Source organism: Erythrolamprus reginae, chromosome 10, assembly GCF_031021105.1.
Source record: "Erythrolamprus reginae isolate rEryReg1 chromosome 10, rEryReg1.hap1, whole genome shotgun sequence".
Lineage (NCBI taxonomy): Eukaryota > Metazoa > Chordata > Lepidosauria > Squamata > Dipsadidae > Erythrolamprus > Erythrolamprus reginae.
In genome coordinates, this window is record NC_091959.1 from 36279017 (window position 1) to 36291203 (window position 12187).

At 50.6% G+C, this 12187-nt stretch overlaps 1 protein-coding gene across 2 annotated transcripts in view; it reads right to left on the minus strand.

The window, feature by feature from the left end:
• Window positions 1–3371: 3371 nt before the first annotated feature.
• Window positions 3372–12187, minus strand: part of SMPD4 (sphingomyelin phosphodiesterase 4) — a 35265-nt gene continuing 26449 nt past the window's right edge. For both annotated transcript variants that reach the window (XM_070762524.1, XM_070762523.1), the window contains 5 exons: window positions 11975–12180; window positions 11069–11302; window positions 9892–10023; window positions 7495–7623; window positions 3372–3846 (listed from right to left, as the gene is read on the minus strand). In XM_070762524.1, the coding sequence (XP_070618625.1) occupies window positions 3526–3846; window positions 7495–7623; window positions 9892–10023; window positions 11069–11302; window positions 11975–12180 (1022 nt within the window). In that variant the 3' untranslated portion in view covers window positions 3372–3525. The remainder of the gene's footprint in view (window positions 3847–7494; window positions 7624–9891; window positions 10024–11068; window positions 11303–11974; window positions 12181–12187) is intronic.

Consider the following 12187-nt stretch of genomic DNA (forward strand, 5'->3'; position numbering starts at 1 on the left):
ATCTGGGAGTCCTCCTAGATCCACAGCCGAGATCCATCATCTCTCACCTGTGGCTAGGGGGACCTTCGCAGCCTGTTGCGCCTGTTGCGGCCCTATCCGGAGTGGGAGTCTCTTCTCACAGTCACTCATGTCCTTGTCACCTCGGGGCTGGATTACTACAGTCGCTCTACATGGGGCTACCCTTAAAGAACTTTCAGAGGCTACAATTAGTCTAGAATGCAGCCGCACAACCTGTTGTGGCTGCACTCAGGCACAACCACAACACTCTGTGAGCTGCACTGATTTCCAATCGGTCTCCGAACGCAATTTAAGGTGTTGGTTGTCACCTATCTTAGGATCAGAGTACAGTGGTACCTCTACTTAAGAACTTAAGTAGAGCATGTGATTATATGTCGATATAATGATGTAAAACAAGATGTAGTTACTCTTCCTTCCTTTGTATATATTTCCTGTAAATTTAATAAAAATTATTTAAAAAGAAAAGAAAAGAACTTAATTTGTTCCGTGACCAGGTTCTTAAGTAGAAACGTTCTTAAGTAGAAGCAATTGTTCCCATAGGAATCCATGTAAAAGCAAATAATGCGTGCTAACCCATTAGGAAAGAAATAAAAGCTTGGAATTTGGGTGGGAGGAGGAGGAAGAAGAGGAGGACAGTTGCTGCTGAAGGAAGGTGAGGGAAATTTTAAAAAATCCAAAACTTTAAGGCTCAAAAAAAAAAAAAAGAGGGACTCTGTGGCGGTGAAGAGGAGCATGCGCCTCCCATACACCCGGCATGAGGCTCCCTTCCATACACTGCGTCCCATACATTGGCTGCTGCTGCTGCTACCTGCTTCCTCTTCCTTCCCATGCTGAAGGGCTCCCCTCTCCTCTCGCTCTCTCGCTTTGTAGCTGGCGCCTTTCCTTCAATGTGGTGACTCCTTGGCTGCCCAGAGCGAAGGCAGCGTTTCTTTTCTCTGGGCACTGGCAGAGGTTTATTCCCTCTCCAAGCACCCAGAGAAAGGAAAATGCTTCGTTTGCTCTGGACTGTCAAAGCCTCCTTAAGCGCCACCAAAAGGCTCCTCTGGCAGCCCAGATGGCAGGGATGAAAGGGGGAATGGCAGGAAACAGGCCGGGCCTTCGTGCTGCTCTCAAATTTCCCGGGAGATTTTTCACAGCTCGGGTTCTTAAGTAGAGGCAAAAAAATCTTGAACACCCGGTTCTTATCTAGAAAAGTTCTTAAGTAGAGGCGTTAAATAGAGATACCACTGTATTTATGGGACTGTCTTCTGCCTCACACTTCCCAATGACCGATCAGAGCCCAGAGTTGGCCTTCTCTGGGTCCTATCAGCCAAGCAATGCTGACCAGGGGACCAGGACCGTAGGGGAGGGCCCTCTGTGGCAGCTCTCTGGCACCAACTCCCCCTGGAGATTTGCACCATCCCACCCTCCTGGCTTTCCAAAAAGCCTTAGAATCACGGCTCTGCCGGCAGGCCAGGGGCCATTGAACAATAGCACTCAGCTTCATGCTTTTTAATGTTGGGGTTTTAATTATTGTATAGTTTTATTGCTGTATGCTGCCCAGAGTACATCAGAAGTTGGGTGGCCTATAATTCGAATAAATTGTGTAACTTCCATTGAAATAACAGGGCAGGAAACTTTCCCTCTTAACTGGAGAGAACAATACTTTCCCATCAGGCAATCAAACCTTCATTTCTCTTTCTGTGTGTGTGTGAATGTTGTTGCCCCACTTTGCCCGCTGGCCTTTTAAAAACTAGTCATTTTTGTCTACTATCTGGACACACTAAGAGCATTTCCATCTACGCAGGGGAGGAAACTACAAGCATTTCTATGGAATAAAAGTGTTTTGCAATACATGGATATGAAAAGCATGCCTAGGAAGCATAATAGAATAGGCGAAATAGTTAGGAAAATTAGGTGTGTGTTTTTAAAGTACAGTGGTACCTCATCTTACGAACGCCTCTTCTAACGAACTTTTCAAGATACGAACCCGGTGTTTTAAGATTTTTTTGCCTCTTCTTCCGAACTATTTTCACCTTACGAACCCAAGCAGCTGCTGCTGGGATGAAGGGGTTTCTTCCCCCCCCCTTTTTTGAAGAAAGAAAAGGGAGGGGCTGCTTGGAGTAGGAAACATTTTGCAGAGAACAACGTGCTTGCAAAGGAACTGAAAGGGTGTCTTTTGAAGAAAGAAAAGGGAGGGAGGGGCAGCTTGGGGGAGGAAATTTTTTGCAGAGAACAAGGTGCTTGCAAAGGAACTGAAAGGGTGTCTTTTGAAGAAAAGGGAGGGGCGCCCCCTTGCCTTTCTTCCTTCCCACTCACCCTTTAGCCTAGCCTTGCTTCTTCCACCCGCCCCCTTTAGCTGCTCCTCCCTGCCCTCTGTTCGCCTCCCTTCTAAAGTTTGGGATTTCATCTTACGAACTTTTCACCTTACGAACCTCCTCCTGGATCCAATTAAGTTCGTATGATGAGGTACCACTGTATTTCTCATGAAAAAGATGTCATTGCATCTTCCTTACCGGTGTAAAGAAGAGAACCTTGTTCTACAAACAGAAGCCTAGAATTCAGGTAATAAAACATCCTTCATGATGACTATTGTGTATCCACCTTGTGCTCAGAACCATGGCTGCCACTTTTTCAGTGAATCATTATTTTCTGTTCATTCAGTCCCCTCCCCTTATGACAAACGAGGGCGGGTGTCATGCTACACTGCACCTTGTTTGCTGCTGGGAACCTGCCACTGAAAGGGGGTGGAGGGCCCTGGGTGCGGGAGAGCGAGGCTTGCCAGGGGAAACCACGAGGAAACGAAACCAAGCCGCAGACTGCCCAATGGGAAACCCCTGCCGCTGCAGAGACAGGAACTGTTTCCCCAAACAATTCGTTAGTCCAGGGGTCCTCAAACTTGGCAACTTTAAGACTTGTGGACTTCAACTCCCAGAATTCTCCAGCCATCATAGTTGGCTGGAGAATTCTGGGAGTTGAAGTCCATAAGTCTTAAAGTTGCCAAGTTTGAGGACCCCTGTGCTAGTCCCTAATTAGACGCTTCTTGATGAGGGTGAAGGCGGAGGGCAACCACCGACGCTGGGCAGGAAACCTCAACTCCAGCTCTGCTTCTTATGGGCCAGGGGTTTTTCCTTTTCTAACTGGCCAAGTTAGGACAGCTGACAGCTGAACCCACCCTCCAACAAAGGACCCCCCACGCTTCTCTTGCAAGCCATACCACCACTTGTGCAAGCGAACGGGTCCTCAAAGGGCAAAACGAAGCCTGCTGAAGTTTGCGAGGAGAGAGACAGGATGGACCAGCCCAAGCCGCTGGGACACCAAAGCGGCTCAGGGCTGCGGTTAATTTTGGCCTCTTGCCACCAAGTCTCCCAAGATCATGGTGATTTTAAAAAAAAAACCTTTATCAAAAGAATGTACACACACCAAAAGTCTGACCAGCACGGAGTCTGTGAACGGGCGGTTAAAAGGATTTGGCTCAGCACCCAGGAGAGGCTGCTGTGCCCCCAGCTGAAGGCAGGGCTTCTGCGGTCAACGAAACTGCCTCTTCTCAGTCCAGACCGCCATCCCGCAAGCGAAGAGGAGGTACGCCAAGAGGAGGAGGAAGGTGCAGGCCACTGGCCCCAGGCAGAACCAGGAGGCCACGAAGTAAAGGATCAGGATGGAGAAGAGAGTCCTGTAGCTGGCTAGGAATCTCAAGCTGACTCTCGGCTGCTGGATCCGCCCCGAGGGCCACTTGGTACATGGACTCCGCTGGGAATGGGCCGCCAGAGACGGGTTGAGAAGGTGATAGCGGCAGAAACTGCCCAGGAGATCTTCCCTGGCGCAGAGCCTCTCCATCTGACTTCCAAACTGAAAGGACCAAGAGGAAATCCAATCAAGGCGGGCGAAGTGAGGAAGCCAAATCTATCTATCTATCTATCTATCTATCTATCTATCTATCTATCTATCTATCTATCTATCTATCTATCTATCTATCTATCTATCTATCTATCTATCTATCTATCTATCTATCTATCTATCTACCTACCTACCTACCTACCTACCTACCTACCTACCTATTTATTGGATTTGTATGCCGCCCCTCTCCGCAGACTCGGGGCGGCTAACAACAATAATAAAAACAGCATATAACAATCCAATACTAAAAAACTAAAAAAACCCTTATTATAAAACCAATCATACATACAATCATACATGCATAAATTGTAAAGGCCTAGGGGGAAAGAATATCTCAGTTCCCCAATGCCTGGCGGCAGAAGTGGGTTTTAAGGAGTTTACCAAAGGCAAGGAAGGTGGGGGCAATTCTAATCTTTGGGGGGAGTTGGTTCCAGAGGGCCGGGGCCGCCACAGAGAAGGCTCTTCACCTGGGTCCCGCCAAACGACATTGTTTAGTTGACGGGACCCGGAGAAGGCCCACTCTGGTCCGGTGCCATGAAGGGCAGACAAGTGCCAAATGGGCAGACAAGCCCTCTCGCTCAGGGATGGCTGACTACAGAATGTGCTGCCACAGTAATCTGCCTAGCCCAAAGGAGCTCCCCCCACCCCCGTGGTGGCCTTGCCCAATGTGCCAAGGGCTTCTGGTCCAAGGAGGGGCCAGTCTCAGGTAGATCGACTCCAGTGTCTAGGCCAGGGGCCCCCCCAACCTTTTCAGCCTCAGGGACTACTACGTTCATCATTTAAAATCCCACGGATCCCTAATGCAAATCCAGCGTGCTGCTTGCTGAAACGCCTGGACTCCCAGTGTCGGGATGGGGACTTTCGGGCATTCTCTACACCAGAGGTCCCCAACCGCCGGTCCGCGGACCGGGACCGGGGCCGTTGGAGCTTTTCAGCCGGTCCGCGGCGCCAGGGCCCCCTCGGCCTTTCCGCATCACCAGCGGCGCTCCCCCCGCCAGCCAGCCAAGCCCCGCGCCCGCCGGAACCGGCTCCTCGCTCTCCCCCCCGCCGCCCGCCGCGTTTGCAGGAGGTGGGGAGGGTTGGGCGGCCCGCCAAGGCCAGGAGGGGACGCCGCTGCCCCCCCCCCCCCTCCTTCCCTCTCTCCGCCCGCCGCTGCGCCTCCTTGACAACGAGAGGAAATGCCGGCAAAGGCTTTCCTCAGCGGAGGCCGGCGAAGGTGATATTGAATGTCGGGGGAGAACGGGTATTTGCACGCGCTCCCTATCTCCCTGCTAGCCCACTCGGAATATTCAAAATAAGAAAAACCTTTGCCGGCGAAGGCTTTTCTTATTTTGAATATTCCGAGTGGGCTAGCAGGGGGATAGGGAGCGCTTGCAGCCGCCCGTTCTCCCCCGACATTCAATATCACCTTCGCCGGCCCCGCCTCTCCTCCAAACCCCCTTGCTGAGAGCCCGGGGCGAAAGTGCTCTCGCAAAGGTGAGGCGGGGCAGGGCGTGCGCGCGCGTCATCGCTGAGAAGAATGGAGAGAGAACGAGAGTGAGTGAGAGCAACAGACAGCAAGATAGAGAGAAAGTGAGAAAGAGAGAGTGAGAAAGGGGGGGGGGAGAGAAAGAGATAGCAAGAGAGAGGAACAAGAGAGAGAAAGAGCGGTGAGAAAGAAAACAAGAAAGAGTGAGAGAGAGAGAAAGCAAAAGAGACAGAAAGAAAACAAGAGAGAGAAAGTGAGAAGAAGAGAGAGAAAGAGGGGGAGAGAGAGGAGAAAGAGAGAGGGGGAGAGAGAGAAAGAGAGGGAGAGGGAGAAAGAGAGAGAGGGAGAGGGGGGAGAGATAGCAAGAGAGGGAGAGAGGGAAAGGGGGGAGAGAGGGGGAGAGAAAGAGAGAGGGAGAGAGAGAGGAGATAAAGGAAGAGGAGAGAGAGAAAGAAGAGAAAGAAAGAAAGAGGGATAGAAAGAGAGAGAGAGTGAGAGATGCTCAGTGAGCCTTTCTTTGAAGTTGCCTTTCTTTCTTTCTCTTTCTTGCTTTCTTTCTTGCTCTTTTTCTTTCTCTCTTTTACCTTCCCTTCCTCTATTTCTTCTTTTCTTTCTCCTTCCTACCTTCTTCCCTTACTCTCCCCTTTCATAAGTTTCCTTGCTTCCTTCCTTCCTCTGTTCCTGTCCCTTCCCCCTTTCTTTCTTTCTTTCTTTCTTTCCTTCCTTTCCTCCCTCCATTTCTTGCTTTCCTTTTCCTTCCTCCCTTCCTTCCTCCCTCATTCCCTTCTTTCACTCCTTCCTCTCTTACTCTCCCCTTTCACACCTTTCCTTGCTTCCTTTGCACCCTTCTTTTGTTCCTGTCCCTTCCCTCTTTCCTTCCTTCCTTCCCACCCTCCGTCCATTCATTCACCCATTCCTCTCTTGATCGCCCCTTTTACGGCGCCGCTGACAGCTAGCTCTTCCCCCCCCCCCCCCCCCCCCCCCCCCCCCCCCCCCCCCCCCCCCCCAACCGGGCCATGGAAAAACTGGTCTAGCTTAAAGCCGGTCCCTGGTGCAAAAAAGGTTGGGGACCTCTGCTCTACACACACCCATAGCCCCCCCTTTCTCCTTCCTAGCTCTCTCATCTCTTCCCCCCCCCTTCTTCCTTTCTCCCCCAGGCTTTTTATATTTCATGTTTGGTGTGTATGTGCTGTATGGTTTTTAATTATTGGGGGTTTTATATATTTTTATTATTAGATTTGTCCTATTGTTATACTGTTTATATTACGGTTGTGAGCCGCCCCGAGTCTTCGGAGAGGGGCAGCATACAAATCTAATAAATTATTATTATTATTATTACTATTACTATTATTATTATTATTATTATTATTATTATTATTATTATTATTATTATTATTATTATCATCTCTTTCTCTCACCTCTCCCTTCCCAACTCTCTCCCCCCCTCTATATTTTTCTCTCCCCCCCCTTTCTCTCTCCCATCTCTTTCTCTCTGAGGTCTCTCCCTCTCATCTCTCTCCTCCCCTCTCTTTTTCTGCCTGTCTGGTTCTGATCCTCTGGCACTCCCTGGATCCTCTGCCTTTGGTTGGCGCTGAATGCTTTGCCCCCACTCTGGAAATATGGAGCAAACCTCCATCCTCCCCTGCCCCTGCCCTTCCCTTCCTAGGCCAGGCAAGGAGTGGCTGGGAGGAGAGACGGGCCAGCCATTGGTGGATTCGGCTCATAGGAAGCCACAGCAGGGGGAAGAACGAGGCGCAGGTTGCCAACACCCGTTGCTTCAGCCCGCCTGCGCCCCCCTCTCTCCTGCGCCACGACTTTGTTGCAAGTTTCATGTAACTCTACGGCGGAAATTTCCCACCCCACCCTGAGCTGCCTGGCCCTTATTCCCTTATTCCAGAGCTCCAGTCACAGGACTGACCATTAGTCAACCTGGAGCACCTCCTCCTCCACCCTGGTGCACCACGGACCACCCAAATTTTCTCGCGGACCACCAAGGGTCTGCGGACCACCGTTGGTGACCTGTGATCCAGACCCTGGTGGTTGGGAAGAGGCCAGTCTGGAGGTGTGTGGAATGTGGAGGCGAAGGGCAGAAGGGCCGCCCAATGGCCTGGGAGCCCAAAGCCCCTACTTACACGTCCGTTAATAGCCAACGACAGCCGGAAAAGCAGACGGACCAGGCTGGTGCTTTCGTAACTTCGGATGGGCTGAAGCTCCGGGTCACCCTGGTACTCTATCTGGAACTTGCGCAGGCCGTTGATGATCTAGGGCGAGAAGGAAAATCCTGGATCTCATTCATTCATTCATTCATTCATTCATTCATTCATTCATTAGATTTGTATGCCGCCCCTCTCGGTAGACTCGGGGTGACTAACAACAGCAAAGAGACAATATGAACAAATCTAATATTAAAAGTAATGTAAAAAATCCCAATTTAAGAAATCAATCATACATACAGACATACCATGCATAAATTTTATAAGCCTAGGGGGAAGGGAATATCTCAATTCCCCCATGCCTGACGACAGAGGTGGGTTTTAAGGAGCTTATGAAAGGCAAGGAGGGTGGGGGCAACTCTGATCTCTGGGGGGAGCTGGTTCAAGAGGGTCGGGGCCACCACAGAGAAGGCTCTTCCCCTGGGTCCCACCAAACGACATTGTTTAGTCGACGGGACCCAGAGAAGGCCAACTCTTTGGGACCTAACTGGTCGCTGGGATTCGTGCGGCAGAAGACGGTCTTGGAGATATTCTGGTCCGATGCCATGAAGGGCTTTATAGGTCATAACCAACACTTTGAATTGTGACTGGAAACCGATCGGCAACCAATGCAGACTGTGGAGTGTTGGTGTGACATGGGCATATTTAGGAAGGCCCATGATAGCTCTCGCAGCTGCATTATGCACGATCTTGAGACCAAGCCACAAAAAGACCTCCCCCGTCCCAGAGGGAACCTGTGGGAGCGATGCTGCCACTCAGCCTCCCAGCTGAGCTTGACAACCCTGTGAATTAAGCACATCCTCCTCATGCAAGTTTTCCCATAGTTTTTTCAGCAAAAGTATTTTTAAAAAATGGCTTTCAGACAAAGCTTCCTATAAAGCAGGGATGGGCAAAGTGGGCCCTTCTATGACTTGTGGACTTCAACTCCCAGAATTCCTGAGCCAATCATGCTAGCTCAGGAATTCTGGGAGTTGAAGTCCACATGTCATAGAAGAGCCATCTTTGCCCACCCCTGCTATAAAGCAACCTCACATCTACAAAACAGCCCTACACCAAATGGCATCCTAGGTGGCTGATCCCCTGCCTCCTGACTGTGGGTAAGACAGCCCAGCCTTGGGGCCCACCCAGCCCTCCAGCAGGGCAGATCTGAACATCTCTTCCAGCAAAAGTCTAACTTCTCAGTAATTCAGTGGGGTTTCCCCCCCCCCCCCCTGTTTCCCCCCACCCCACAATTCCCTGCTTTCTTCATCCTTCAAACAGTGTGCAGAGATAACCGTATATTAGAATTAAAACCACCCAGGGAAGGGTTTAGAAGAAGAAAGAGGAAGTAGAAAGGAAGGAGAGAAGGGAAGGAGGTCAGGGAGGTAAACAGGGGGAGAGGAGTAACAAGGTAGGGAGAGAAGAGATAGAGAGAGGGGAGAAAAGAAAGAAGCAGACTTATTAATAACAGTAAGACTAGGTGTTGAAATAGGGAAAGAATATCTCAGTTCCCCCATGTCTGACGGCAGAGGTGGATTTTAAGGAGCTTACGAAAGGCGAGGAGGGTGGGGGCAATTCTAATCTCTGGGGGGAGTTGGTTCCAGAGGGCTGGAGCCGCCACAGAGAAGGTTCTTCCCCTGGGTCCCGCCAAACGACATTGTTTTGTTGACGGGACCCGGAGAAGGCCCACTCTGTGGGGACCTAACTGGTCACTGGGATTCGTACGGCAGAAGGCGGTCTCGTAGATACAAAATTACGAATTTAATGGCACCTAAGGCCCAAAATGTTGGAGACCCCTGGTTTAGCCTTCAGTCCCATAATCATCTTTGTTGCTCTTCTCTGCATGAAATTATTATTATTATTATTATTATTATTATTATTATTATTATTATTATTAATTAGATTTGTATGCCGGCCTTCTCTGAAGACTCGGGGTGGCTCATGGGATACAATGTAAACAATACAGCAACAAATCTAATCAATTAAAATTACAAACTAAAAACCCAATACAGTAAAATCAATCAGCCAATTCATTCAATATCCTAGTGACCAAACCTGGATGCCTTACCAAGTACTGTACTTATCAAGTGTTAGTACTGATACTAACATTTCATGTGGTCTTGATTCTATCCCTGTTAATGCAGCCTAGGACCACTCTGGCTCCATTCCACCTCTGGACCTTGCTCAAGAATAACTTCACTGTCTAACTAAGCAACTATGGGTCTCTGAGGGTATCAGTAACAACAGCTCGCTGGACTGAGTGGGCCAGGGTCAATCGACCAGGGCCCTGCTTTACATTCTTATGTGCACACGTTCCTCAGCAGGTCACTGGCCTACCTGGTATCTCCCGAGAGGTGTCAGCATTAGCCCATCTTGATCCTCAATGCAGTCTGGCAGCAACTTCTTCCCATTCTCCTCCAGAGCCCCTGCCCTGTTCAGGATCAGCTGGCTCAGCTGGGCTTCGTTCAACTGGCAAGAATCAAAACAGGACACCCCCATCTATTATACGTCGATTTCACTGTTGCATGAGCCTCTAAATGCAGGATGTCACGGTTCTCACATCAGTCCTCCTTGTATTGTAAAACCAACAATTATCTCAGAATTCGGGGAATTGGGACCCTGACTCAATGGAAAGGTTACCACAAACCATTATTTCCCTCTAGAACAAACCTGGGCAAGGGGTGGCCCGCAGGGCGCATCCGGCCCGCCCGCTATCTGTGACCGGTCCACGTAGATTGGGGTCCGCTCCAGTGCGAGAATGAAAGAACTCACCGCATCTGCCGGGACTCCTCCGGTTCCTGCTTTCCTGGTGAATCATGAGGAAAACGGGAACCAGAGGAGTCCCGGGCAGACGCGGTGAGTTCTTTCATTCTCGCACTGGAGCGGATCCCGACCTCCTACCGAGAGTGGCTGAGCCCAGAAACCACACAAACACTCCAGTGCAGTGACTGTGATGCACCGTGTTGCCGTAAAGCAAACAATTAGGGGTCTGGGTGTTTAGGTCAGGCCAGGGTCTGGGTCTCTACAGTATTGGGTAGAACTGAGTTAATTATATTAGTTTTGGCCCTCTAAAACCATCCCAATTTCTCATGCGGCCCCATGGCAAAATTAATTGGCCACCCCTGCTTTAGAAAATATATGTTGGCAACTTTAATAGCGTTCTTTCTCAAAATTCTTCCTGTTAATTAAATCGAAAAAGCTGCCAAAGTGGAGCCAAAGGAGACTTCAATCTGCTGGAAGGCTTCAGCAGCCACTCACCTGCAGAAAAGGGGCAGTTCTCCCCATCCCAGGACAGACCAGAAAAGTCCCCACAAGCTCCGTGAGTCTAAGCAGTGTGGAAGCCTCAGAGGCCTCTTCTTCAGCCCTGACCTCTCCAGCCCTGACCTGTCCAGGGATGCCCACAAACCGAGGGCTGCAACCGGCAAGCTTTGGTTAACCGGCGGCCAGGAGCTGAGCTGGATTCGCAGCACTGACCGGGGGGTCTACAAAGAGCCTAAAGAAGTCCGATTCCTACCCGAAATATCTGACATAAATATTCCAGAGCTTTCTCCAAGTATTCATCTGTTTTTCGTATACTCTCCTGCCCCATTTCATCCATGTCGTTCCCTAGGTAGGAGCCGTTCAGGTCGCTCGAGCCAAACCAGAACCAAGAGAGGAAGGAGTGGCCGGAGCCGGCCTCCGCCGAGTGGTCCGAGAGGGACCTGGCCGACTGCTGGGCCTGGCCAATCAGTTGGGCCAATCGCAGCACCTGGACGGGGAGAAGAAGTTCCGAGTCAGGGCAGCTCCGAAGACAAACAGACTCAGGACAAGCCAAGAGCAAGGGACACCCTTCGGATGGAGAGAAAACCAGGCGGCGGCTCCCCTCCCCAAATTTCTGCATCTCTTATTACTATAATTATGCCGCTCCGAGTCTTCGGAGAGGGGCGGCATACAAATCTAATAAATTATTACTTATTATTTGTTAAATTCATTTGCCGCCCATCTCTCCAGGGGGCTACTCTGGGCAGCTTACAACAATGAAAAGGGGGAAATGCCAAAACAAGAATAGCACAGGAATAAAAACAATAGAAATGAACACTTGGAAGTGCAATAATATTATATTAAAGACGACAGGCGGATGGGGGGGAGGTCAGCCTCCTCCAGGGAGAGATTCCCGGTCTGCTGCTTCCCAAACCCAACGAGCAGAGTCAGGCCTTTGGGCTGTGAGGGAAGAAGCAAACCTCACCTGGAGAGGGCAGGGCATCCCAGCATCCCAGAGGGCTCTTCCCTTGGATCCTGTCAATCGGAGTCCCTTGATTGACGGGGTCCCGGGTGGGCTCGTCTTGGTTCACTTGGCCCCGTGCCCTGGGGGTGGGGGTCTTTGGTGCTGCAGGGCCAGGGTTCTATGGACAGAGGGGCTTCCCTGTGCCAACCAACCTACCAGGTTTCTGACTTCGGTGCCAAACATCTGCCTGTACTGGACGTCCTGCCCTTCGAGGCTGTAGACGTGGCTCTTCACTTTGAAGGAGGCGTCCATGACGGTGGGGGCCCGGCCTGACAGGAAGCTGCCCCCCAGCGAGGGACTGAGGAAGAGGCGGTGCTGGCGGTGGGGAAGGCTCAGATCGGCTTCCAGGAACAGCTGCTCTGCTGCAGA